At 51.7% G+C, this 27202-nt stretch overlaps 7 protein-coding genes across 7 annotated transcripts; 4 read left to right on the top strand and 3 right to left on the bottom strand.

The window, feature by feature from the left end:
- Positions 1–795: 795 nt before the first annotated feature.
- On the bottom strand, positions 796–1818 carry PG994_007911 (uncharacterized protein; the record flags this gene model as incomplete). The annotated part of the gene is made up of 1 exon (XM_066859320.1): positions 796–1818. The coding sequence occupies one exon, from the start codon at positions 1816–1818 to the stop codon at positions 796–798; it is 1023 nt and encodes a 340-aa protein (XP_066714807.1).
- Positions 1819–5713: 3895 nt separating this feature from the next.
- PG994_007910 (uncharacterized protein) lies at positions 5714–6205 on the top strand (the record flags this gene model as incomplete). The annotated part of the gene is made up of 1 exon (XM_066859319.1): positions 5714–6205. One exon carries the CDS (start codon positions 5714–5716, stop codon positions 6203–6205), a length of 492 nt encoding a protein of 163 aa, XP_066714806.1.
- Positions 6206–6386: 181 nt separating this feature from the next.
- Positions 6387–6719, bottom strand: PG994_007909 (uncharacterized protein; the record flags this gene model as incomplete). Its single annotated transcript, XM_066859318.1, has 1 exon — positions 6387–6719. One exon carries the CDS (start codon positions 6717–6719, stop codon positions 6387–6389), a length of 333 nt encoding a protein of 110 aa, XP_066714805.1.
- Positions 6720–9138: 2419 nt separating this feature from the next.
- On the top strand, positions 9139–10016 carry PG994_007908 (uncharacterized protein; the record flags this gene model as incomplete). The annotated part of the gene is made up of 2 exons (XM_066859317.1): positions 9139–9171; positions 9291–10016. The coding sequence occupies 2 exons, from the start codon at positions 9139–9141 to the stop codon at positions 10014–10016; spliced, it is 759 nt and encodes a 252-aa protein (XP_066714804.1).
- Positions 10017–10165: 149 nt separating this feature from the next.
- Positions 10166–11438, bottom strand: PG994_007907 (tRNA(His) guanylyltransferase; the record flags this gene model as incomplete). The annotated part of the gene is made up of 8 exons (XM_066859316.1): positions 10166–10384; positions 10435–10539; positions 10592–10680; positions 10734–10886; positions 10963–11005; positions 11076–11190; positions 11259–11348; positions 11425–11438. The coding sequence occupies 8 exons, from the start codon at positions 11436–11438 to the stop codon at positions 10166–10168; spliced, it is 828 nt and encodes a 275-aa protein (XP_066714803.1).
- A 580-nt stretch (positions 11439–12018) lies between these two features.
- On the top strand, positions 12019–13533 carry PG994_007906 (uncharacterized protein; the record flags this gene model as incomplete). The annotated part of the gene is made up of 2 exons (XM_066859315.1): positions 12019–12377; positions 12462–13533. The coding sequence occupies 2 exons, from the start codon at positions 12019–12021 to the stop codon at positions 13531–13533; spliced, it is 1431 nt and encodes a 476-aa protein (XP_066714802.1).
- A 1420-nt stretch (positions 13534–14953) lies between these two features.
- On the top strand, positions 14954–20254 carry PG994_007905 (DNA-directed RNA polymerase II subunit RPB1; the record flags this gene model as incomplete). The annotated part of the gene is made up of 7 exons (XM_066859314.1): positions 14954–15221; positions 15291–16172; positions 16219–16505; positions 16571–17655; positions 17709–18879; positions 18949–20174; positions 20227–20254. 7 exons carry the CDS (start codon positions 14954–14956, stop codon positions 20252–20254), a joined length of 4947 nt encoding a protein of 1648 aa, XP_066714801.1.
- Between the last annotated feature and the right edge of the window lie 6948 nt (positions 20255–27202).

Genomic DNA, 27202 nt, shown 5'->3' with positions numbered 1-27202 from the left:
GCTCGGCAATGCCTAAACTCTGATAGCTCTCGTGACTTTGCGAGACTCGGGGGTTCCAGAAATTTGGCGGGATCAAATGCGAGAGTCCAACTTTCCGGGGCTTCAGTCGTCCCAAACCATGCTAACAAGACCTCCACTTCTCATGTCCTGCCTGAACTACTTACTCGCTTGTTCAGGGCGTCCACGTAGCCAAGCTTCCGGACGAGTAATACATGTAATGCCAAGATTAACGTGCGCAGCAGGGATGGATGACACTCCTATAATCGCACAAGATTCACCCTGAACTTCGAAAGGACATCCAGTCTGCTGGATTAAGCCATTTTAATTCATTTGTTTCATACAATTCGTTACCAACGCCGCTATTCTATGAGTAGTAACTAAAAAACATCAAAAAACACGCCTACTAATTGGAAAACAACCTCCGCCGCATCCGTAAATGTAGAAAAACAAAAGTTATTGCAACGCCCTTTTCCTGTCTTGCGTAGGAGATCACGACGATGGTCGCCCATTCTGAATAGACTCGCTGTGCCCAACGCTAACCTGCTCCCGTCGGTATTGAGAAGCCGGAGGGCCAGGTAGGACAAATAGGCGCCGCCATGTAATTCTAGTGTTAACCCTATTGATGAATAGATGGTGTACGATCGTCAAGATCGCAAAAGAGTATGTACGTTCCAATGTCCACGCACTGAAAGTAGATGTAAAGGGGGTCTGGGGTATCTGATAGAAAGGAACAAGTACGAAGAAGACCGTTGTTGCCAGTTTGCCGCCGAGAGTACCAATGACCGGGTACGTTCTTTACGCATTAGGCTGGGCGGTACGGATAAGGCGCACAGTCTCGGAGCTTGTGCCAGAGCCGGCCTCGCCGACAGGAAGTCGTAGATTACCGACGGTGCGTCGCCATGGGGCTGCTTCCGTCAACGGCACGGGGTTTCGCTGTGCCAATGGCGCCGAGTTCTGCCGGGAGCCGGGTTCTAATGGGGGCATGCCCGCGTCTCCCGCAGCCGCCTCGCTCGCCAAAGTGCGTCGTATAAGCTCACGGAAAGGTGGGGGCACGGCGTTCCATTGTCCGGCTCGAGCGGCATTCAGGAAGTGGGACATCGGACAAGCTGATGTGAGCGGGCGAGGATGGGCGACTGCATCGTCTGGCCCGAGAGGAAAGGAGCTCCCGGAGTCAATGGCGTTCTTCAACCACTGTTCCCACTCTTCGTCAAGGGGCTCCGAAGTATCGGCACCGGCCTCTCGGCGCGCCGTTCGCTCCAGAAGGCGCTGGTTGAGAGCGATACCTATCGACTCCATCTCGCCATCGCTGTCCTCCTCGCCTTCCATGTCATCATCCGCGTTTTCGGTGGTGTCTCCCGCTTCCACTTCTACTTCTTCGGTCCGGTCTTCGCTCGGGGAAGTAGTTGCGGCAGTCGGTCTATTCTCGGGTGGCACCCACGCGGACATGCCTTCATCCGCAGTATCCCTGATAGTGATACCGGAGTCGCGTTCGAACCGCTCCTTTGCCCACTTCGTTCCTTCCCATTTTGTCAAGTTGGAGATCTCGGACTTTGTCAACCGAAAACCTTCGAACGCCCGGAACAGTCGTCGGTGCCAAGGCCAGCGACTGAGTCTTATGCGGTGGATGGGGTGGCAATAGTCCAAGCCCGGGTACTTAGCTTCCTGCGTGTCCAGGTGGCCGTAGAACGAGTGTACTTCCTGGCGGACTTCGAGGATGAGGTGACGGTGGAGCAGGGCGTGGAAGTTTTGGGGGTCGGAAGCACGGGGCTTCGTGAAAATGTACTCGTAAACGAGCTGGTCAATGGGACGGCCCTTCATCTTGTCGATTGGCTGAGGAGCTCTCTGAGACCGGGCTCAAGGCAAGACAGACCGTCTTCGAGTTCCGGGATAGAACAGATGCGTGAAACTCGCGTCGGTTGTATGGTGGTGAGGTAGCAGAAATGCGAAGACAGCACAGTCAGGGGTTTTGACACCACAGTGACCCGGCCTGCTTTCTTCCGTCGGCTTTCCAGGGCCAATGTTCGCAAAATAAAATGTAAATCCGTCGAAGGAAAAGGTTTGAGACCCAGTTCGGTTGGGGAAAACCAGCATCGATTCAGTTTTAGATTCGTGGAGGAAAGACTCAGGTGGCGCGAGGCTTGCTCCTCCGAGTCTGAGGTCTGTGGAAGCTAAAGTGCGTAGCAGAGCTGAGGGACAGGCAGGAAGGTGGGAGAATAGTAATCGATCCCTTCTTTCAAGGCAGCTTACCAGCGAACGGAGCGGGTGGATGTGAGTGATGTAGCGAGTCGTAAGATTACAGGATAAGCAAGTGTGTATGCAGAGATGGGGAGGGTGTGAAACCGTCGGCAATGCTTGCAGTTATTGCTGTTAGAGAAAAGTGAAAAAAACCGTGTCAGACGGCGGGAGGATGAGAAGTTGATGGAGGCAGGCGGAAAGAAAGAAAAGGGACGGAATTCTGGGACGATCTGTAATTAGAACATGGGAAAACTGGACTGCGTTGCCATTTATCGGCTCGGCGCCTTACATACATCGTTAGGTACCGTCGTGGCCCCTGTCCCGTCCTGTCCTGGCCTGGCCTCCCCAATACCTGCAGCTAAGGATGTCTGCTTAAATTTACGACGCGTGCTCTACTTTCTACAGCCAGCCTGATAGAGCGGGTTACATGATCCTGATTCCTGCCAGCTTGCCCCGGGGAGGAGTCGCTTGGGAAAGTTCCAGCCAGCTCTTTATTTAAGGGAGCAAGGTGCGACGCAGCTTGCCGCGCCGCATGGAGTCGACTTATCAGGCCCTAGCACTAGACCAGTTGGTTACACGGGGCTTGGAAACGGGCTGGAAGCATCGAAAAAAAAAGGTGCTCATATGCATTTCTCCCTCCACCTAGTAATTAATCCATGTAGTATATATAGTATCAGTAGAGTAAGCCTGAAGATACACAAAACGTTCACGTGGCCTCCATAGCTGGGGATAGAAGACGGGCTGCTGGTACCTGTTGATGAAATGGCTGGTGATGAAATGGACAATTGGGCGACAGGCCTGCTAGCTGGCTGGCTGGTCATGGACGGACGTCGACTCCTCATGCGACTGTATTGATTGACTATTAGAAGTGCTAACCAAGTTGCTCATTTTATCTCAATGTTATGCCTACCTAATATATTACCCGGCTAGTCACAGGAACCTGCCTTCTACCTAACCTCCATAAGCGCGGCACTGCTAGAAGTGTATTCCTGGTACGGAGTAGACAGCGGCAGCCCCAAAGTTGCGCTGATCAAACTGTCCGAAAAAAAAAAAACCCCCAAGCATCGGGCTGTTTGAGTTGGCGACTACATAACCTACATCCAGTGTCAGTGCTGTATGTATGTACATGTCATTTAAACCCAACCTTCTTTTTCTTCGTTTCCTGCATGCAGCACAGCATGCGAGGTGTATCGTTACCCAGGCACATGCAGTGGGACACGGGAATTGCAAAGCGGAGCCACCAGATCCTGTCCCCGGATTCCGTTTTCAAGGTCTTTCCCGCCGACTGGACAGGAATTCAAGCTGGTTGGGCATACCTCGTACAGTACCTACAGCTTCGGCAAACCACACAGGGCGGCTCCAGTCGTGTCTCCCACCGCAGTTTGACAAACACCAATCGGATGGGTACTATTGATACTTTCTCTTTCTCTCCATCTGTCCATCTCTCTCTTTCAAAATCAGACAGAGCTTAGAGCCACTTTGCTCAGTTTTGAGTGCTGCGAGTCCGAGATATATCCGGCGTTTACTCCGTCCCATTGGGTAGGTACATGTGTGTGTATTATGCAGGCCAGGTTGCATGTATGTCCAGCCTGGCATCCCCACTCAGGGTATTCGATGCATCTGACCGCCTTTTTTCTTTCTTTCTAAAAAATAAAAAATCCCCATCACATGCACCTATCTCGGACTGGGTATGCCTATACCAAGCTGGGATTGGTCACGATACTGGCACTTTATATCTGCAAGGTAGCCTTCATTGGCCTTCAACCCTGATGATAATCGTCACTTGTATGTGTATGTATTCGATGGTCCGCCCAAGATGCGGGACTAGTTTTCTAGCACCTTTCAAAGTGCCAAACGCTTCCCGCAAACCAGCCAGATCATTACGTGCAGTTGGCATACATACCTCCTAGGTTACTGGGTTGAACCACCACATCTTCTGGCTTCGACGTCCTCTAACCCCCAAGTCCAACCAGAAACCACTCGGGGTCTTATGACTCAAGCATCAACAAATCCCAATGTCCTCATCCATTGCATGACTGGACTACTTGGGAGATGGTAATGCTAGGTGAGGTTATTCCCAAAGAATGTGGGCCGACCATATAAAGAAAATGCTTATAGCACATAAGAACCCATAGGTTACAGTCCCAATCGAAAGTGATTGGAATGATGCACGGTAAGCTTTGGACACAAAACCCGCTTGCGAAGCAAGTGTATACATCAAGTGAAGTAGTTTTGCAAGATCTTTCTCCGAGTGGAACTTACAAATTCATTCGGAGATGAGATGACTGGCTTGGGCGAGTCCTTTACAAGGCCAAGGCCAAGCAATATGGTGAACATAACTCACACCCAAAACATCTTGTCAGATCCTTTGCTACTTCTTGCAAACTGACATAAATTTTCGAGACTCCGCATTTTGGAACTATTGGTTGTCTTTCTTTCGCCCCCAACCGCTACGTCACATCCTACGGACGACTAGTCACGTCCAAGATGGGGTCACTTCCACCAGAGCTTGTGCTGTGCATAGCTTCTTTCGTAGGAGAGGGTGACTTTAACAACCTATCACGAGCATGCAAAGACTTTGATATATTACTGGGGCATCAGCTATACTCCAACAACAGGAAAGGGGCCAGGAAGGCATTGCTATGGGCCACTGAGATGGGCTTTCTCGGCACCGTCATGAAGGTTCGGCAAGCAGGGGATGATCTTAACGAAACTTGGTTTCGCGGGCCAGATCCTTCTTCCATCAGCGCTGCATGTCAGACCGAGATGCCTGACATTCATTGGGGATGGGCAGGTGAGGTGGTGTTTACGCACAGCTCTGGTTTGTGCCGTTCGCAATGGTCACCATGCCGTTGCCCGCTACATGATTGATGAAGGAGTCAAACTATGTGGGCTGAATGTCGACCAGACAAACTACAAGAACGCCTATCTACGACCACTTCACCATATAATCTTGGCCGCAACTGAAGCACAACAGCTAGACAAGGGGGCAGAAAACGCTGCTTGGCAGGACCTGCTCCTCCATATCTTGCAGAAGGGAACATGTCCCAATTTTCCGGGCATGTTGGATGGTGACTCTTGCCGGATGGTCACGCCACTTAGGTTGTCGTTGCAACCCATATGTCCATGGGAGATTACAGAAATACTGCTGAAGCACAGGGCAGATTCAACTGCGCCGACCGGCTTCTGGGTCTCGCCGGAGACCGTCTCGTGCCAACCCTTTCAACAAGTATGGCAGCAGATATCGGACGCAGAAAGGGGGGCGTCGACGGGCTCAGTAGATTGTGTCAAGAAGGTATGTCTTCAGCTAAAATACATGCCCAACCTGGCCAGCGTAAATGTTGGACACAGACCTCTGCTGCCGTTGCTTTGCTCCCGTGTCAGTTCCCCGCGCCGCGAATTCTTGAGTATTATCAAGTCGCGAGGACAGGGCCTGGACCCGAATCTTGGCCGCCCTTTATATGGCCTCATCACCAACATGTCCGGCACGAAAATGGGCCAGATGTTCTGCGACCCGGAAAAGAGAGCGCAATACGTCCTCTCCGCGGAGGACATGCTACGGACCTTGCTCCGCATGGGAGCCGACCCTAATGTGTCCCCGGGTTGGCCCCCTCTGCAAGAAATTTGTTTCTTGGGGCGCGATGGTCCGCACTGGGATGGGATTGTCGACGCGCTCGTGAGCTACGGGGCTGGGCTGGGCGCAAACACTCCCGGCAAACAGCCCAGAACGCCCTTGCACTGCGTCTGTCAGGCGCTTGGTCCCGTAAACGTCAAACGCCTCGAGAGGTTGGTGGAGCTGGGGTCTCCCGTCAATGCAGTCAGTCCGGACGGAGATACTGCCTTGTCTATACTGCGCCGTCGCAATCAGACTCGACCATGTCATTCGCTGCAGGCTGGGATGGAAATCCTTAAAAACGCTGGTGCGGTCCTGCCCAAAGATATTCCACAGAGTGTGAACAGGCATCGCTAAGTCTGCTTGGAAGAAATGTTTCGGATAGGTGAAGCGTCGACATTCACATAGGTCACTCATGGCATTGGGCAAATCTGTAAGTAGTCTAAGGTAGGTATGTACGCTGTATGCCTGGACTGTTTCATTGACTATTCGCCTCGGTAAATTGCCAATATTATACATAAATACCTTTCTCCTTTTCTTACATGAGACTCCCACACCTGCCTGGACCCGAAGGGGCCTTGGGGTGTCCATGCCTTCTCTGGTCGGTATGATTGGTAAGATGGCGCTGGTCCTGCCGGCGACGACGGACTTTGGTAGCCGTGGCGCTGGGCCCTTCGGCACTGACGTGCTTCTCTGCGAGCCCCTCTTCGTACCCGCTTCGTCGTGGGCATGATTGGTCCCGCGTAGCCTGGCTGACTACGGCCGAACGGAGCGGACGGGGCGTATTGCCCTTGCTGGGGTTGATATTGTTGGTAAGGTTGATATTGTTGTGTATATTGGCCGTGGTGAGCGTGCTGGGTGTTGTGGCCATATCGGGAAGTCTGGGCATCATAGGGAGGAGAGTTGTGATGCTCGTCTGATGCTGTTGCGCTGCGTATGGCGCGGCCTACCAAGCCGAGGACGAAGGCCATGTTAGGATCAGGATATGGGACTGCCTAGTCCTGGTGACACGCAAATGACTTGAGGAGTGGCGTAGCTGGGCAAGTATGTGTGTTGATTGTCTGTGACCTGGAATTTCTTAAGTTGTTGACAGTGAAGAAGCGCTGTTGGGACGAAGAATGCAAGATTTCTTGGCAGAAGAGGACGTTAAGCCATGAGGAATGGCTCTCCTCTTATACGTCGTCGCATCTTCCCCACGCAAGTCCTGCCTTGTATCGGTCCCCAACGGTGGTCGGTATCGCAACTGGACGCTGCAGCTCAGACTTGGGAACGGCGTGGCCACTAGTCGTAGGTGCGTTCGTCGGAACCCAAATAGGCAGGGGAAGGGTTAGCCACTGGAGTCTGATTGGCCGCTCGCATTCATTCAGCACTGCCCCTGGGCTGTGGGGGGTACAAAGCTGATCCGCTAGCGCATCTACCATGTCTCTAGTAACGGAGCCCTCGGAGACCTCCCGACGGACAATGCACTTTTGATGATGTAAGTTGTAGGTAGCGTTCTGTTAGGTCAACAAGGCTTAGATATGGGTATCTTCTCGAGAACGACTTCCTTGTGTATTCCTCTACTAGGTTACGTACCCATCCACCCCTATCCTGCCCCCCATGTCAGCAGACTGGCCTCGGGCATATTCGCATAACGAAACTATGCAAGATACCTCACTACAATCCCACTCTTTCAATATGCATTCACTGCCGATTAGAGCTGGATGAGTAGTATATGACAGGTAGATAAAGATGTAGTCGAAGACACAATTGCCCCAGAATGGTCTAGATATACCGGGAGATTGATATATGCCCTGAGTGGTCGATATTCTGGTATATATATGAATCGTTTGTGTCTCCCTTACGCCTTGCTCTACACATTCGTACATGAAACGTTTGAACATGCTTATAAAAATAGCCACCTGGGTAAACAGAATGAGTGTCCAGTGTCCAAACAGGACTGGTCTTACATCTGACGTCCATAACCGAGAGTGTACTTTGTCGAAGGTAGCACAGCTGAAGCTTTGCTGTCCAGAGATCTATAATAAAGGTATGCCAAGAACATCAATCAGACAACGAAGGCAACGTCTCTCAGGCAGTGCTGAAGAAGCTTCCCTGCAGACTTACATGTCCAAGTAGTGCTTGGTTTATTTCTTAGCAGCGCCGTAAAAACGATTCGTAGTATATCTGATGGTTTCCACCATCAGATTGACTTACGAGGAGAATTAGAAAATAGCTTTGACCCTAGCATGGTGTTCGTGGTCCATGGATCAGGCAGGTTACCCAGATGAACATATTAGGCCCTGCACCATTCTCTTGGTATGAGCTCACCACATCGCCGACTCCTCCCCGCCAGCAAGGCGACGCGCTAGATACCAATAAGGGATGCGAGTCACGTAAACATGAAAGAGAAGTCAGCTTGGCTCCCTTTCACCACTCTGTTTACATATGTGATGGCTCCTATCAATGCCTACATTGTACGAGCTTTGCCGGGCTCTGACTCATCAAGCCAGTTGCGCGGCGATGTCATAGCTAGACAAAGCGACCTCATCGCGACAGCCAAGGCAAATATAATGCGAATAAGCTGCCAAGTTACCATTGTCAAGTGTGGCCTAGTGGTCGAACTCACGAGACCAGTGATATTACAACCAGGTAGGTAAGCTCTGTCTTCCCCTTTCCAGAGTCACAGGCACACCGTTCAATTCCACCATACCGCAATTATGATGATTCCAAATAAAAACCAAGAAATTCACTTCTGAGCAAAATGATGATGGGAAAAACATCAAGATAGATCTGAGACTTCACAGAACCTGCTTCTAAATTAGCCCAAAAACCTATTCCTACGAGGACTGACACTCATCTTCTAGGTTCATTCGATTTTCTTTTACAGTCTCTGCCAGATTTAAAAAGGACTGAGCCGAATCTTGGTATTTTTAGTCGTATTAGCAATATGGTGCCTCACGCTGTGCTGTTTCTCAAATTTCAACACCTATCTGAGGTGATGGTGCATAACGACTGGAGATAAGGATGTTGGCCATGACTTGGTGTTCAACTTCTGCAGCATATTGATACATTCATTGAATTCTGACTACGTGAAGTGGAAATCAGTAGCAACAGTGTACTATTTCCACATTCAATCCCGGGATTTCCTCCGAGATGTAGCAATATGAACCCCGGTGCACGTGCCTCCCCCGAATAGGAGACGGGCATGCGTCCATCTTATCACAGGAAGCCAGGCAGGTGGAGTCGCTAAAATCTCCCCACTAAATTTTTCTTTGAACAGTTGAACGGCTACTGCGCAAGCCTCCAAAATGATTTACCTGTTGCGCAGACACAGCCAGCATGTATGTAAAAGTTCCTTAGAAAAGCCCGAAACCCACGCCCTCGCCTTTAGATCAATTGAGAGCCAGCCACACTCTCACCAAGTCAATCTTTAACTATTGTTGTTTTAATATATCTTCAGCCATGCCTTCCACCACGAAGCGCAGCAAGATCGACGCCCACGCCCTCCCTGACGTCGCAAGGATGGCGGGGCAAAGGCCACTCGCTGCATCCGACCAACGACGCGACGGGGCTGAAGCACCACATCCTGATCAAGCGCGACGGCAACGACGGCGCCGGCCTGGGCCTCAAGAAGGACCACAAGGTGGAGGCGTGGTGGATGAACGCCTTCGACCAGGCCCTCAAGGGCATCGACACCACCTCGGGCACCATGAAGCGGACGGCCGGCGGCGGCAACCTCGACCTCGACAAGATCGTCTCCAAGGGCGTGTACAAGTACAGCGGCGGCAACGGCCTGTACTCAAGCTTCGTCAAGGGGGGGCTGCTGGCGGGTACCGTGGACAAGAATCTGGTTTCGACTACCGGACTGCTCACGCCGCCAGACAGCGGGGTGTCGACCCCGGCTGCTACGACCGAGGAGGAGAGCGGTAGCGGCAAGAAAGAATCCAAAGAGGAGCGCCGGGCCAGGAGGGAAGCCAAGAAGCTCCAGAAGGCGGAGAAAGTCGCACGGCTCGAAAAAGAAGCGAAGGCAGCCGCGAAAGCGACCAAGAAAGCGACCAAAAAGGCAGAGAAGAAGGCTAAGGAAACATTCAAGGCTGGAGAGACAAAAGAGGAACGGAAAGCAAGACGAAACGCTAGAAGGGCCCGGAAGGAGGAGAAGAGGCGATTACGTGCCTCGGCCGGCTGAGCCAACCTCCCCTTACTGCGACAAGAATTATAATTATACCCACACGTTCGGCGAAGAAACAAGATGGCCAATCAACTACAGCCATGATGTGCAATAAATATGGTTGCGAGCTCTAGGATGGGGGCAAACCCGTCGCAAATTTTATTGAATCACGTCAGCTTGGGTATCTTGCCAGGCTTGTTGGAGAGCAACCAGGGCCGCCTATCCCAAAAGTCGTCTTTGATGACATCCAGATGCTCGACTACTATTCTGGCCTTCGCCCGACGCTTCTTGTCATTCTCAGCCTGGGTTTTGCTCTGGTTCAATGGCTCCGCCAGATCATCAATCGTCTCCGCGACATTGTCGGACCCAGGCTCCACAAGCTCGTACTAGCAACTATCAGCAGCGAACTTCACGACAAGGCGAAATGGTAGCTTACGTCTCGAAATACAACGCTGCCCTTCTTGAAAATCTCAGGCTCGTTATTATAGTTCATGTGAAACTTGGAGTACAATATCTCATTCTTGTCTTTCGAGAGGGTTCCCTGAGGACAGTCAGTAAGGAACGACTCACCCGGAACCGGCAGCGTTTCTTACCTTAAGGAACTCCTCTGCCTCCGTCGCACCCATCCTTCCCTGCTGTATCAGCGTCCAAAACGTGGTGTTGTATAGGTTGTTGATATGGCCTAAGGATGTTAGCAGCGGACCGGTTTATGGAGCTGCGCAGTGGTTGGCTCACAGTCGACTTGTCGCCAACTCATGTAGTCGCGCATATTCTGGACGCTGGGATAGCATACTGCGCGCCCGTCAAAGCTCGGAAGGGGAGGCGCCAGCGGCATGTCCGGGAAATATGTTGACCAGAGGTGGACATAATATGCACTGAAGGTCGATACTACGGTAGAAACCAATTTACTATTTCCCGAATGAGCCCGCTTTCAGTCGAACGGGTTGTGCCAACTCAAACTCACCTCTCTTCTGTCGTATAGGGTGCAAGTCTTGTGGAATACGAAGCTAAGGGCGTTTATCAGTGAAGAGACCCCCTTTTCAACTAGTGATGAATGTACCTGTACTCATCGCTTACTCCATAACCGACGATAATATCCGGGATATCAGTCATAACAGCTTTGGCGGCTGCGTTCATAAGATCGAGAGCTCTTTTATCGTTGGGTTTCTCGAAGCCATACTTAGCACACAGCCTAGTTCAGTTAGTATATACGTAAAAAAGAAAGTAAGCATCCCAATCTATGACGAGAAAATTGCATACTTGGTGAACCCCTTTCCATCTATTCTCACCACTAGCCATGTGTTGGGCAGTAGGTAGTCTGGGCGCTCGAAGTCCTTGACGTACTCAAACCTAGAACGGAAGGTGTTAGTCGCAACGGTTGGTGCCAAGATTCGCACTGATATAGATCTTCAGAATGGTCTCTCACTTCGAATTTGCCATGCTGAAGGTCGGTTCTGGAAAGCGGTCTGAGTGTTATTCCATGGAGCCTGACAGAGAGGAGATTGAGCTACGATATCGTCAAGGTCCTTGACCGCGTTGGCAAGATATGAGTGACTCAATCTGCCGGAGTCTTGGATCGGGTTTGATACTGCTGCAACTCTTTTAGGCGGGGTTGAGCGTGGGAAGCAGCTGTTTGGTGGGGTTTTGGCTGCAGTAGCCCAGCAGATCCCTCCCCTGTCAAAAAGGGACTGATCCCTGGAAACGGCCCTGTAGCCTTGCATTATTCCGCCGCTGTCAACCTGGTAAGCGCGAGGCTGCGCCTGTTGGAAAGTTTCCAGATTACGAACTCAATCGCATCCCGAGAACTTGGCGATCTGCCCCCTCGTCGCAAACTCTCTTCCTTGCTCCTCCTCAGCCTTCTCGAACTTCGCCAATATGAGTCGCTGAACTCGAACGCAAATCACCCCATCGACCCAGCATTCCCACCGCCACAGGCCGAGTCGGCCTTTTAGCAGCTATACTACGGCCATTTAGCTAGTTACAGAGGGAGTAGCAGCAACTGTGCACATTACCAGCCAGGATGAACCTCCTCTTGTCCGACGATTACCTGCTCCAGGACTACCCGGAAAACATCACCAACACCATCCGGTCGGGCCACACAACATGCTTGCGCTTCAACCGCCGGGGCGACTACCTGGCGTCCGGCCGCGTCGACGGCACCGTGGTGGTCTGGGACATCGAGACCATGGGCGTCGCGCGCAAGCTTCGGGGCCATAGAGCGGCCATCACGTCGCTGAGCTGGAGCCGCTGCGGGCGCTATCTGCTGAGCGCCTGCCAGGGCTGGCGCGCCGTACTGTGGGACATGGCCGACGGGAAGCGGTACCGCGAGGTGCGGTTCCGCGCCCCGATCTATACCGCCGAGCTGCACCCCTGGAACCAGTAAGTTTTCGCCAAGAGACCAGACCCACGCTGGCTGGGTGCTGCTATATCATCATCTACTGACGAGGAACTCCATGTGCGCAGTCACCAATTCGTCGCATCCATATTCGAGCAGGCCCCATGCCTGGTAGACATCGCCGAGCCGATCGACGTTAAGCACATTCTACCCTCAGCGATGAAGCGAGCGAACACCGACGCCGACGCGGCTACGAAGGAGAAACAAGCGAAAGAAGATGCCAAGCAGCAGACCACGGCGTCAATATATACGATTACCGGAGACCACATTTTGGCGGGTACGAATAAGGGGAAATTGAACATCATAGATGTCAACACACACGAGATCATATGGTCGGAGAAGATATGCAGTTCCGTCGTCACAACACTCAAGTTGACTGGATCTGGTCGCGATTTACTGGTCAACTCCCAAGACCGTATCATTAGGACATTCAACGTTCCCAATCTATCTGCCGAAGATCTCGATCCTGACACCATACAAGTACCTTTAGAGCACAAGTTCCAAGATGTGGTCAACAGATTATCATGGAACCACGTCACGTTCAGCGCAACAGGCGAATACGTTGCTGCATCCACATACAACAACCATGAGCTTTACATATGGGAGCGCGGCCACGGTAGTTTGGTGAGAATGCTGGAGGGTCCGAAAGAGGAGCAAGGTGTCATAGAATGGCATCCCAATCGCGCGCTCCTCGCAGCATGTGGCATGGAAACGGGCCGCATTTATATATGGTCTGTGACAAGTCCGCAGAAATGGTCGGCGTTGGCCCCCGACTTCTCGGAGGTCGAGGAGAATGTCGAGTACATCGAGCGCGAGGACGAGTTCGATATTCACCCACAAGAGGAGATCACCAAGCGCAGGCTTGATGCCGAAGACGAAGACATTGATGTGTTGACGCTGGAACCCCAAAGTAAAGGCTACGACGACGACATGGACGGTACGGCGTTTCGGATACCGGTCTTGTTCAACCTCGGCGAGAGCGACAGCGAGGAGGAATTCGTCGCTGTATCTACTGGTACGGTACGGCGGAGAAGCTTGGGTGAAGGTGGGGAGGGCGAGGCTGCCCAGACTGAGGAGAAGGCTGTAGTTGGTGGCAAGAGACCCACGGCTGGGAAGACAGGTAGAGGCAGGAAGAGGTAATGGATGTACTCACCTCACGACACGAAAAACATCATGAAGGCGGTGTAGCATCCCTAGTAGACAGAATCAACGCTTGGCGTGCCCATGTCGCCTATGAGCTATGTATCAAAAAGGGGTGCATAGAAACAAAGGCATGAATGAGTTCGCCAGCTTGTAAAAGCTCCACCGTCCGATGGATCCTTGGCTGTTGTTTTACCAAACAATGCTAGTACAGATAGCTAGGTATGTAGCTAGTTACAGCTTCTGGTAAATACAGTGTGACTTACCTACATAAGCTTTACTATGGATGCTTCAGAGCACGGTAAGCACCCAGTAGTTCGGGTGTCGCAGGATTGTCATCTCCAAGCGAACCGACTGACTGGAATCTGTCAACTACTGCAGCTGGGCGTTTTAAGGTTGCAAGCAACAATAGGGTGGGAAATAAACAATAGCTCCGTGGTATGACAGGAATGCCAAAGGCAAAAAAGATTGACGGAGTGTAGCGCTTGAGGGGGACGGGCAAAGGAAAGGCGAGTGGTGATTGGTGAACAGGCAAATAAATGGGATTGAGTCATCGGCAAAGGGATTCCTGAGCCGTGGGGCCCCACTCAATTCTGCAATCAGCTTAGCGGCCGACTGCTACTGCTGGCCTCACCTCGCACCTCTCCCAGCACTGAGCAGCCCAGCCTGCTTTGCCTGACCTTAACTCTTTGCTGGCCGGCCGCCTTCAGAAAATCTGATCCGTGCCATTCTTTCACCAAACACACAACGTCGACCACCTCATCCATCAACACGCGCGTCGGATATCGCGTCCACCTATCGCCAGCGATTTTCCGACATCGTGACATTCCCGAGATCTACTAATTTTACCGACTCCTCGCCTGGCGACACGGTCTGCGCGCGCCCTGGATTGCTGAAGGGGTCGTGTGTGAGGGTGAGGCGAAACGGCCACAAGGGCCTGTTGGATCTGGCGCTGCCCATTTGATTTGGCTTTGCTTTCCCATCTGGAACAACAGACAGCTTCTCGGCTCCGTCATCTCTTCTGAGCGACTTCTTTTCATCGTCGCAATCGGGCGACCACTCGCTATATACATACTCACGCTGCTTCGCGCTGACCTGCCTTCGCCGCTTTTTCCCTTTGGCGACCGAAGTCACGATTCCACGAAACAAAGACAACCTCCAATTTTTCTCTTTCGATTTCGCGAGCCGACCTTTCGACTTCTTGTCTCGCGCAGATTTCGTCAAAGCTTAATTTATCGCGACCTTTCTCCGTTGAAATCGCGCCTTTCATCCATTTATCCTGTCGGCAACGTACTATTTGTCGACTGTGATACATCTAATCAGCAACCATGGCGAATCTTCACTTTGCACATTCCGATGCGCCTCTCAAGACGGTGGAGGAGATCCAGTTCGGTCTCCTCTCACCGAAGAGATAAAGAATATGAGTGTCGCGCACATCCTCTATCCCGAGACCATGGACGAAACACGAACCAGACCGCGCACAGGAGGTCTCAACGATCCCCGTCTCGGCTCTGTTGACCGCCAGTTCAAGTGCTCGACGTGTCAGCAGAACATGTCTGAATGTCCTGGTCACTTTGGCCACATCGAACTGGCTAAGCCTGTCTTCCACCCCGGCTTCATAAAAAAGATCAAGAAAATCCTTGAGTCCGTGTGCCACAATTGTAGTAAAGTCCTGGAAGACAGAGTTAGTATCCCCTAAAGACCGCCTGCCTTAACGGTTTGATAGGATTTTGTTGATGCTAACACGGATCACCTAGAGCAACGAGGAATTCAGGCCGCTGTTGCTACACGAGACAAGAAGGCTCGATTCCAGAAGGTTTGGAACGTCTGCAAGGCCAAGAAGCTTTGCATGAACGAACTGCCTAAGGAAGAAGATGGTGCATTTGATCCGAGTGGGAAATCTGCCGCCCCAGGCGTTGGCCATGGTGGTTGTGGCAATGATCAACCCAACGTCCGCCAGACTGCTCTCCAGCTCTGGGCCACATCGGAAACCAAGAATGAAGATGGTGTAAAGACCAAGGATAAGCGGCTGATAACCCCGGAGATGGCGCTGAATATCCTGAAGCGCATTTCAGACGACGACCTGCGCGACATGGGCCTTAACACCGATTATGCCCGCCCTGAGTGGATGATCATCACTGTTCTTCCCGTGCCTCCTCCGCCTGTTCGTCCAAGTATCTCCATGGACGGCACTGGCCAGGGTCTCCGCAATGAAGACGATTTGACTTACAAGCTGGGTGATGTTATCCGCTCAAACGGTAATGTGCGTCAAGCCATTCAAGAAGGTGCACCTGCCCATATCGCTGCCGAGGCCGAGCAGCTGCTTCAGTACCACGTTGCTACCCTTATGGATAACGATATCGCTGGACAACCTCAAGCGCTTCAAAAGAGTGGCCGACCGGTCAAATCTGTTCGTGCACGTCTCAAGGGCAAGGAGGGTCGTCTTCGTGGTAACTTGATGGGTAAGCGTGTCGATTTCTCGGCTCGTACAGTCATCACCGGTGACGCCAACATTTCCCTTGACGAGGTCGGCGTTCCCAGAAGTATAGCTCGGGTTCTGACGTATCCCGAGACGGTCACACCATATAACATTCACAAGCTCCACGAGCTTGTGCAACGAGGTCCTAATGAGCACCCGGGTGCGAAGTATGTGATCCGTTCAGATGGCACTAGAATCGATTTGAGGCATCATCGACGTGCCGGAGCCATCACACTTCGAGTATGGCTGGAAGGTGGAGAGACATCTTCAGGATGGCGACTTCATCATCTTCAATCGTCAGCCCTCTCTTCACAAAGAATCCATGATGGGTCATCGCGTTAGGGTTATGCCTTACTCCACCTTCCGACTGAACCTGTCTGTCACATCGCCATACAACGCTGATTTCGATGGTGACGAGATGAATCTTCACGTACCGCAAACTGAAGAGACTCGCGCTGAGATCAAGGAGCTCTGCATGGTTCCCCTCAACATCGTCTCCCCGCAACGAAACGGTCCATTGATGGGTATTGTCCAGGATACGTTGGCCGGATTTACAAGATGTGTCGTCGGGATGTCTTCATAACCAAGGCCGAGGTCATGAACATCATGCTCTGGGTGCCCAACTGGGATGGTGTTATTCCTGAGCCTGCCATCTACAAACCCCGACCCAGGTGGACGGGCAAGCAGATTGCAAGCATGGTCATTCCCAAGGAAATCAGTCTGTTTACCAAGCCTCCATCGGGAGATAAATGGAACCCCATTGCAGACGAAGGTGTCCTGATCCAGTCAGGACAGCTTCTCTTCAGTCTTTTGACGAAGAAGAACGTTGGTGCTGCTTCGGGTGGTATCATCCACTTGGCTTATAACGAGCTCGGTCCTGCTGGCGCGATGGCTTTTCTTAATGGGTGCCAGCGCGTTATCAACTACTGGCTCCTGCACAATGGTTTCAGTATCGGTATTGGTGACACAATTCCCGATAAGCCGACTATCGAGAAGGTACAAGTCCACATCGACGATCAAAAGTCTATTGTTGCGCAGCTTACTGCCGAGGCAACAGCCAATACGTTGGAGGCGGCGCCTGGTATGGGTATCCGAGAGACTTTCGAAAGCAAGGTCTCAGCGGCCCTTAATGCGGCCCGTGATAAGGCTGGTACAACGACGCAGAAGAACTTGAAGGAATGTAACAATGCGGCTATCATGTCGAACTCTGGTTCCAAGGGTTCGTCCATCAACATTTCTCAAATGTCAGCTTTGGTCGGTCAACAAATCGTGGAGGGCAAACGTATTCCGTTCGGCTTCAAGTACCGAACACTCCCCCATTTCACCAAGGATGATTACTCGCCAGAGGCTCGTGGCTTCGTCGAGAACTCATACTTGCGTGGTCTGACGCCATCTGAATTCTACTTCCACGCCATGGCTGGTCGTGAAGGTTTGATTGATACCGCTGTCAAGACAGCTGAGACTGGTTACATCCAACGTCGTCTAGTCAAAGCCCTGGAAGATGTCAGCGCTAGATACGATGGTACTGTGCGTAACTCTTTGGGCGATATCATCCAATTCATCTACGGTGAGGATGGTCTGGATGCCATGATTGTTGAAAAGCAAACCATGGATCATTGGGTCGTCCGCGATAAGGACTTCGAGTTCGCTACCGCTTGGACGTTATGGAGGAAGGACGAATCACCGCCTTGGACAGCCTTACAAATGGCGGACAGATTGCTGGTGATGCTCAAAGCCAGGCCCTCCTCGACATGGAATACGAAGCGATTCTTAAGGACCGTGAGTTGCTTCGTCGCCTGAAGATGCAAGCAGACAAGCTGGACTCTTCGTTCCAGCTTCCTCTCAACGTTGGACGTATCATCGAATCGACCATGAAGACCTTCAATGTCGATGACTCGAAGCGCAGCGATCTCACGCCTGAAGATGTCATTCCGCAAGTGAAGGATTTCCTGGACCGAATGGTGGTTGTCAGAGGTAGCGATCCTATCTCGAAAGAAGCAGACGAGAACTCGACGCTTCTTTTCAAGGCTCTTCTGCGAGCCCGTCTGTCCTTCAAGCGCGTGGCTATTGACCAGCGGCTAAACAAGATTGCTTTCGGCCACGTCATGGGCGAACTTGAAAGCCGCTGGTCTCGCGCCATGGTCAATCCTGGTGAAATGGTTGGTGTCTTGGCTGCTCAGTCCATTGGTGAGCCTGCTACGCAGATGACACTGAATACCTTCCATTTCACTGGTATCTCGTCTAAGAACGTGACTCTGGGTGTCCCGCGTCTCAAGGAAATTCTCAACGTTGCCAGTAACATCAAGACACCATCGATGATGGTGTTCTTGGACAGCGAAAACGCAACGAAAGAAAGGGCTAAGGCACTGCGTAATGTTGTCGAGCATACTCACCTCCGCTCCGTTACCGACGCAGTTGAGGTGCACTATGATCCAGACATTCAGTCAACTACCATCTCCGAAGACGAAGATATGGTCGAGTCATACTTCTTGATTCCTGATGAAGCGCACGAGAACATTGATAAACAGTCGCGCTGGCTTCTTCGATTTGTGCTGGACAGACAAAAGATGCTGGACAAGAACTTGACAGTCGATGATGTTGCTAGGCGTCTCAAGGAGGAGTACGCGAGTGATCTCGCTGTCATTTGGAGTGATGACAACGCTGAGAACCAAGTCATTCGTGTGCGTCCATTCAAGAATGACGACGATAAGGATGAAGACGGCTCTAAAGTGGTCGAGGACGATGTCATGTTGAAGCGTCTGGGCGATCACTTGCTGGAGAGCTTGACCCTCCGTGGTGTCAAGGGAATTGAGAAGGCTTTCATGACCGAGGGGACAGAAACTTGCCATTACTTCGGATGGCGCCTTGTCTCAGGATAGGGGACTCCAGGATGTAAGGAGTGGTTCCTCGATACCCAAGGTACAGCCCTTCGCGAGGTCTTGGCAGTCGATGGTGTCGACTGCAAGCGTACATCTACAAACGACCTGTGGCAGACTGTGGAGGTCTTCGGTATTGAAGCTGCGCGAATCGCTTTGCTTAACGAGCTGCGACGAGTCCTTGCCTTCGATGGTTCGTATGTCAACGAACGCCATCTTGCTCTTCTCGTAGATGTCATGACGTACAGAGGTAGCATTGCGGCTGTCACTCGTCACGGTATCAACAGAGCCGACACTGGTGCCCTTATGAGATGTTCCTTCGAGGAAACCGTCGAAATTCTCCTTGAAGCTGCTGCTACCGGCGAGCTTGATGACTGCCGAGGTATTTCTGAAAACGTCATGCTGGGTCAACTTGCGCCCATGGGTACAGGCCACTTCCACGTCTTCCTGGACCAGTCAATGCTCGACACTGTCATCTCGGACAACTCCAAGATGGGTCTCATGCAAGGAATGGCCATGAAGGGCGGCCAGGACGGTGGTGCCGCAACGCCTTATGATACAGGATCTCCATTGAACGTCGAATATGGTAGCGGCGCCTTCAGCCCGCCTGATATGGCCATGGGTGCCTTCTCTCCCATAGTCGAACAGGGCTCGGCCTCACCTGGTGGATTTGCTACGGCTTACGGCAGTGGCTTTGGCAGCGCCAGCCCTTACGGTGCCCGAAGCCCTGGAGCTACTAGCCCGTTCGGTGGCACTTCGCCTACGTCTCCTTTCAGCTCGTACGGCGGCAGCTACTCGCCTACCTCTCCAAGTGCCGGCTACTCGCGTACGTCGCCTCTAATAAGTGGCAACCGTTACGCCTCGTCGCCGCAGTTCAGCCCGTCGTCCCCCTCGTTCTCCCCAACATCTCCGGGATTCAAGGGTACCAGCCCATCGAGCCCCAACTACAGCCCAACGTCGCCAAACTACTCTCCGACCTCGCCTTCGTCTCCGCGACACTACTCACCGACGTCACCGGCGCACTCACCTACTTCGCCCACGTACTCGCCTACGAGCCCGAACTACAGTCCCACGTCGCCCAACCTTCACGGCGGTGCCACGTCGCCCTCCTACAGCCCGGTGTCGCCCAATTACTCTCCTACCTCGCCGGCTGCTTACTCGCCTACGAGCCCCAACTTCAGCCGTGGTGGTGCTCAGCAGTCGCCTACGAGTCCTCAGTACTCGCCTACCTCCCCCCAGTACTCTCCCAAGACTCCTGGACCGGGCGGTGCTACCAGCCCCAAATTGTAAGTACATGGGTTGCCTACAGGGCTTGATGACATGCGCTAACGTTTGCAGTTCTCCTACATCTCCTAAGGGCGACTGATAATAATTTGGAGATATGTACCCTCATGGTTCATAACATCTGGACCCGTATAATACAGCACATAACAGGCGTTTCTGGTAGTTCTTGTGCTTTCGACTACTTCTCCAGGGTTGCATTTTCCTAGCGGTTTTGTGATTTGGCTTCCTCAAAAAGAAGGAAGGTTCTGCCTTCAGCATAGAAGTGTGACAGAGAGAGACGAAAAAGAGGGGAGATAAAGTCACTATTTTTGGTTTTATTCTCCCCCGAATGCAACGAGTCCACTAGGAAGAAAGAGAATGAGGAACGGAAATCATTAAAGATAAGAAAAAGCTCAAAAAATAGTTTTGTGTGAATTTTGTACACTACACCATCAATGGGCTTCAGAGGACACACGCTTCTCCACCCCCATTCATGAATCCCAGAAAAGAATGATGCCCCCAGCAGGCTGGATCTAGGAGAGATGATGACGTTTCAAGATAGGGCAAGCAACTCTCGCTTCGCATGGATGGATGGATGGCGAAGTGGGAGAGGCTCAGCTGGCGGCCGGGCGTGGAATACAGATTGCATTCTTCAAGAAAAGACGGTAGTTGTGGATGTGTTGTGTGACTTGTTTTGCTTGTCTTCTCTCTTTTTTCCTCTCCCTCTCTCTCTCCCTCTTCTTGCACACTTGTGAGGGAGCTCAGACGTATTTTCGGATCCCCGTGCTTTAACCTGGAAACTTGAAGGCCTAACTTAAGATGGGATGGGATGGCATGGAGATTGCACGAATGGTTGGCACACCCTGAACACTGCATCTTTTCCGTGGCCTTTGTTATGCGACGGCTGGCTCTCTTTTCCCTTTCCCCAAGACGGAACGAAACGACTAGGTTGGCCGCACCGACTGCTCCTCAGATAGACAGCTATGAAGTAGGGTATTTCTTAATACACTACTAGTCACTCGACTTTCTCCACATTAATATGTGCTTTGAATGTGTACTTGATTCATTCATCTTCTGTGTCGTTGACTCCAGTTGATGTCTCAGTTAGTAGTTATTCTTGAAACATGACAAAAAGGGGGACAGGAGCTGGCAAAAAAGTGACCGCAGAGGGAATCGAACCTTCTTGCCTTGTAAGTATAATGTATCAAATATACTGTCGCCAGGCTACACCAGATCAAAGACAATGCGGTAAATAAACTCGAGGATATAAGCAGTGTAACGTACGTTCATTTATGCTTCCTTCCAGAGAGTCCTGGTTGGGTGAGGGGAACCCAAGATTTGCATGCCCAACTCAAGCCACATCATATCTATCGTACAACGAGCCAAACATGACTATAGGCGTGAGCAAGCAAATTTCCTTATTCTTTCCTTCTGCTGTCGTCTAAAGAGGTTGGTACGATGTGGGGTTATAAACGTGGGAGGTAGGTGTATGCTCGCTGTCAGGTCCTGTGCAAGCGCGAGGAAGGAGATGTAGCTTATTTGCTATATAGATTTATACACAAACGATCCATATCACATACGACCATATCCTGCTGAATACTAGGGATCCCGTCCGCTCTCCCATATATAAGCAGCAGAGAGCCGAATTAGTACTAGGGTCGGTGACGACCTGGGAATCCCCGGTGTTGTATGTTTCGTTTTGTTTCGTTCTGCTTTGAGGTTGGACGGAACTCCTTTCTGTCTGGATTGAAAACACAATATTTTTATGGGATGGCTATGTCAGGCAACTACCTAAATAACTTGTGAGCAGGTCGAAGAGCATGGATGAGAAGCCTAGGTTAGTCTCTCCTGAGAGGGTTCGCGTCTTGGAAAACTCCAAGGTTGGGCAGGAGCAGTCTTGCTGAGGGTTTCAGGATTCAGTGGTGGGCAACAGAAACTCATGGTACCGTTAGATGTCCATCGACTGATCGGGGGGGCCTTATCTTAGCTGCCAGCCTCAGGCTATCCAAGTCGGGAGATGCGAAGCAAGCAGGTATGTCTGTCGAACACCCGAACACCTTTCCCAACTAGGGGGTGGAAGAACGCAAAGCAACCACCCACCAGGACGCTCGTCATCAACGTCATTCATCGTCATGTAGCTGTCGTCAAACACTCGATGAGTCGATGCCGGTGTGCCAGACCGCTCCATGAACGTGATTGCACCAACAGCGGATGCTGGCAATGCGGCAGGCCCAAACCTGATAGATTGTATGTATTATACCAAAACCCGTAGTAGAGCAGAAAAACGTGACGGAGCCTGCGAAGATCTGGAAGGCGGGGGCCCTGCGTGAAAATCACCGGCTTGATTCAAGCATGGACAGCCAAACAAGGTCTTTCAAGTGACATGGGGGTGTTGGGTTAGAAAGTATCATTTCTGTTGTGACGGTCAAGGTTGATTGCATGCCAGGAATCCCTGCGTGTCAGGGAGTAAGCCGGACAAAAACAGCCCCTAGAAGGAAATTCTCCCCTGCTTTCTGTTCGCTGCCGTTGGTCCCTGACTGATCTCGGCGTCGCGAACCGAAGCCACCACCAGCCATGGCGTCCCGCGCTGATTCTCTCAAGAACTAGCTTGAAAATGTCCGATTTCTCATCAGAGTGCCGTCTCGTGTTCGAGTAAGGGGCATGACCAGGTTCCATCGTTGTGTCGAATGTTATTGGCTTTGCATGCGGAATATGCCGCTCGTCATTCTCTTCTAAGTCTCAACGGCTCCCTTCCGTACCCCCCTTCAGGGCAGAATCTTAATAAGGCTCCGGTATATTGTAGTACATTTGTTGAGCTCCTTGATATTCAGAATTATCTCAGTAGTGTTGTCTAAACCGCCAAATTACTGTTTGCTTGCACGCGACTGCATGCCTAGCTATCTCGAGTTGACTTGACAACTGGAAGGCTCGTTTTACCAAGGCATAGACTCCAGGTAGAGAGAGCATGAGACTCGGTAGCAATCGTGTCACCAGCAGACCACAGACATTTAGTCTTGTGTCTCATATTTTCCCGGACTTTGCTGTATGTAGTCATTCCGTTCAGATGGTACTTTTCCCGTTCAAAGTCCGTTACGCTCCGTAGGCACTTCAGTCAACCTCCCCCCTCCTCTTCACTCGGGATAAAAGGGGGGTGAGCCAGCGCCGCTGCCGGAAGATCAGATGACACACCGCTACAGTACGATGTTATCAATCGGTTATTATACCTACTGCTAGTTTCCGTAAGCGAAAATGAAGGCGGATGATTTGCCGTGCATGGAATCAGCAACGGCGTGGCCCGCCCGCCCGCACGGCACAGTACTCAGTTACATGGTGGCCTGTTATCGCCACGAGGACAGGAGTTTGCTTCCGTCTGTAAGATTCTTCTCCCTGCGTTGAAAGCCCCCCGTGGATGATATCCGTGGGAGGTAGGAGAGTCGAGATCACAATTCAAGCCGGCGTTGCTCGGCACAGCTTGACTCTGAATTGGTTGGGACGGTAGAATGAACAAGTCTTACCTAGCCAGTCTTGATATTGGTGGTTCCGTTGGTCCACGAGACTGTGATCAGGCAGATCACTTGCATACATGTGCGAGGAGGTCATGGAAGACGTCGGAGAGCGGTCCAGTTAACGCACCAACCGCCGTCTGGAGTGGCACTTGCAGCGACTGTTCTGGTACCTAACAGTACACGTCCCCTCATCGGGAAGGTGTGGTCAATAAGTGGTGGGACATTGCGGATGCCACTGTGCTTCAGCCAAGTTGGCTTTGACCAAGTGGCTATCGATCTTCGGTATGGTGTATGCTGTCATTCGCTGATCATGCGTGGCCTTTCCAAGCCGAACCAACTAATTCGAAACTGACATTCCCGCCAAAGAGCCTTTGTGTAAACTGCAGACCTTGCCCTTTCCAGCAAACCAAACCCGAGATGGCGTCGGACAGTGATTAAGGCACCTTCTTTTTCGGAAAATGGCTCAAGTGACCACCATCACACTTGTGTCAGAGCTTCTATAGCTGGGAGTCTCTGTCTCTCGTTCCCGACGATTCTATCACAACCCAGAAACGCCACGGGGAGTGTATTCATAGGCTGCCGACAACTGGGGCAAGCGAAGACGCAATGGCGTTTCTTCGTTGGCCTAATTGGACACTGGGAGGTGTCATGAACGCCTTGGTCCCCGTGGCTGTTCCTCCTCGGATGCTTACCAAACGCACCTAGTGGTCTAGTAGTACATGCAGAACCGACCTCGGTAGGGCGTACTGTGCTCGCAGCCATTGGACAACAACAGCAAGAGCGAGAGGACTGCACAAATGCCGCTGCCTTTATATCGGAGCAGGCTCAATTGCCTTATGAATCAAGCGTCGCTGATTCGACATCGTTAAGTCCTCTAAGGAGAAGCGCCGATTATGGCCCCTGATATCACAGAACTAGCCCGGGGGTTGCCGCGCTATGGTCTACCATTGTGGAAGGCGAATGTGACCTTAGATGGAAGATAACCTTCGTTATCCGTATTTGTTTGAGACGTATCGTATGTATTGAACGTCATGTGATATTCCTAAGATTCTGACACCGCTGAGACAATGTATTTCTTGCTACCGCCCACCAGTACGCTGCCAAGCATTAAGTCGCTTTGTCGTAGTATTATTGGAGGATATGAAGCTCTGGTAAACCACGCCTGTGGTTAGTGAGCCTAGAGATTCGGTGGGATCTACCGCGAGTTGAGATCCCGGAGGATGTTGTAGAGATTGACGCCCATGAGAGAAAAGCCTGGCCGTTCGCTATCACAGCCAATGAGGGTAGCCGACTTACTCTTGCTGTTGGGTTGCTCCGCAAGGCCGAGGCATTTCGTATTCCCCTAGACTGAACTAACAATGCGGCCGGGAAGTAGTGAGAGTGCGACCGAAGAAGCGCGCACCGCCTGGGGTGTCAAAGGCGAACGCGTGGTCTGACCGGACCGGATGACAAGAAGCTAGAGAGGACCAAGTACCAACGTACGTGCTGTAGATCGATCTCAATACGTTCAGCATGGGTCAGTTCTCAGTAGCGGTGATTTCCACAGTGAGAGCATGCCCCATAGGCACAAGGACAGGGTCAATACAAGTCAAATGAGCATTGACTACTTAGGTAAGGTTGATGGAACAAGGAACAGGGGCCTTTTAGCGCGACGGGTTCCTTGCCGTGTCCACGAACGACTCAATCGGATTGAGTCGCTTGACAGGGAGCGGGAGATGAGACGGCCTATGTGCCTCTGTAAGCTAGGTGCCATGAGCGGATCTGAGTGAGACGTTGATATCGAATTAGCCGTCTTGTTCGAGACAAGTGTTCCGAGCCGAACAAGCCAATACGACCTCGGCGGGAGTCGGATTGACATCTGCTTTAGGCCTGATCTGGCAGCCATGAAAGGTAATCAGGTCGTCGCCGAGGAACACATGCTGGGCTATTTGGGAGCAAGGATCAGTTATGTCCGAGTGGGTCGCCTGAGAAGCACCACCACATGGGTCTGATGACGGGGCTAGTATTCTTTCACGACTAACAGGTCCTGATGGCTTCGCAGTTTGGTTGGGCAGATGACCAGATTCGTTTGGTGAGTATATGCGTTAGCATGTGGCTTGAGAAGAGGCATTGGTCGATCATGGTGGATAGCATGCGGGCCTGTAGTGGGAGAAGCGATGGGATTGGGCCACCCAAGTAAAGAAGAGAGATGAGATGAACAGATGACATATGACTAACCTAGTGCGTGCATCAAGAGGAAACAGATGACAGCCGCCGAGCCGCGGCAAGTTGCAACCAACAGCAAAAGGTGGATTATTGGGACCTTGACCTCCTGGACCATCTTTCTGGGCAAGAACTCAGAACTCACCCTGGATAAGTTGCGTCTGTCTGATTAGCACCAATCAGTGTCTTTAACGGGGGGGAAACACAGTAGATACAGCAGACTCAATTGAATGATACGAGTCAAGCCAACCTACGGACGTGAGTGGGTAAGTAAGTTGTAGGTAAGATGTAGCCAGGTATGATGTACCTACCCAAGTTGAGTTTTCATCTTGTTCTTTCCCTTTTCCCCTCCTCTTTCGTTCACTCCTTCTGGTTCTTCATCTGGGACGGGTGCTAGTACGGGGTATTAAGTGTACAGTCAGTCGGAGGAGCAAGAAAGAGGGCACGCTAGGGCGGGGAGCTCTTTCCGTGCTGATTGTTCCACTTTCGCATCAAAAAACTTGCCTGTGCTCTGTCTCTGTCGTCTGTCTTCGGATTCCACGCAAGGGGCACTTGGGGGGAAGCTGCGGGTAACGCTTAGGCCACTGGTTTAGTCCTTAGCGCATTTATACTATACGCCTATACCCAGATACTTATGCAGTGGAGTTTGATTAGCTTCGAGCTTGATGCGACTTCACCTGATTGTCATGCACCACTCACCTCGCCTCGGAGTTTCATCAGGTCGATACCGGTTTATTAGATCACAACTATGGCCAGGTCGGTACCGGAGGTGCAGGCGAATACTTCCAGTGACCGTGTCGTCGTCTCCTGCGTCTGTCTGCCCCTTGCTGGTCCCGGTATAGGGGCGCGTCTATGCGCATGCGTGTTGGACAACAACGCCATGTTGAGTGGCCTTCATGATATAACACCCTGGGCTTCTGTGGCTGTCTCGGGTCGTCATTGGTGGCATATCCCCTAAGCGCCGGTAGTTCCTGCAACTAGTAGGAGCGCCAATCGCATGACAGGAGAACGTAGCCGCTATATCGTTACGTGTAGCCCAGATGGTTGGGCTGTTGACGCCTGGCGAATTTGCCATTGGCAATGCAATGGAAGACAGCCTATGTCGCATCCTGATGGAAGTAGTATCGACGGGGCTCATCCGGCAACGGGGATCCAAGTGTGGAGATGCCAGGGGCGATGTCAAATTTATGTGGGGTGGGTTCGGTGTGGAGTTCGATTCGCAGTCATCAATGTGCAAGGAACGGTACTTGCTGCCTACCTGGCTCGAATCTGTCATTGAGTATAACACGGGACATCCATGACACAATCCACAATCCACCCAGGCAGAACCATGCTGCCATGGA

The sequence above is a fragment of the Apiospora phragmitis genome (assembly GCF_038363925.1).
Source record: "Apiospora phragmitis strain CBS 135458 chromosome Unknown utg000007l:2111988.0-4706623.0:1.0-2598199.0, whole genome shotgun sequence".
Taxonomy (NCBI): Eukaryota; Fungi; Ascomycota; class Sordariomycetes; order Amphisphaeriales; family Apiosporaceae; genus Apiospora; species Apiospora phragmitis.
Note: the sequence above shows the minus strand (reverse complement) of the source record. Positions and strands in the feature narration are given on the sequence as shown.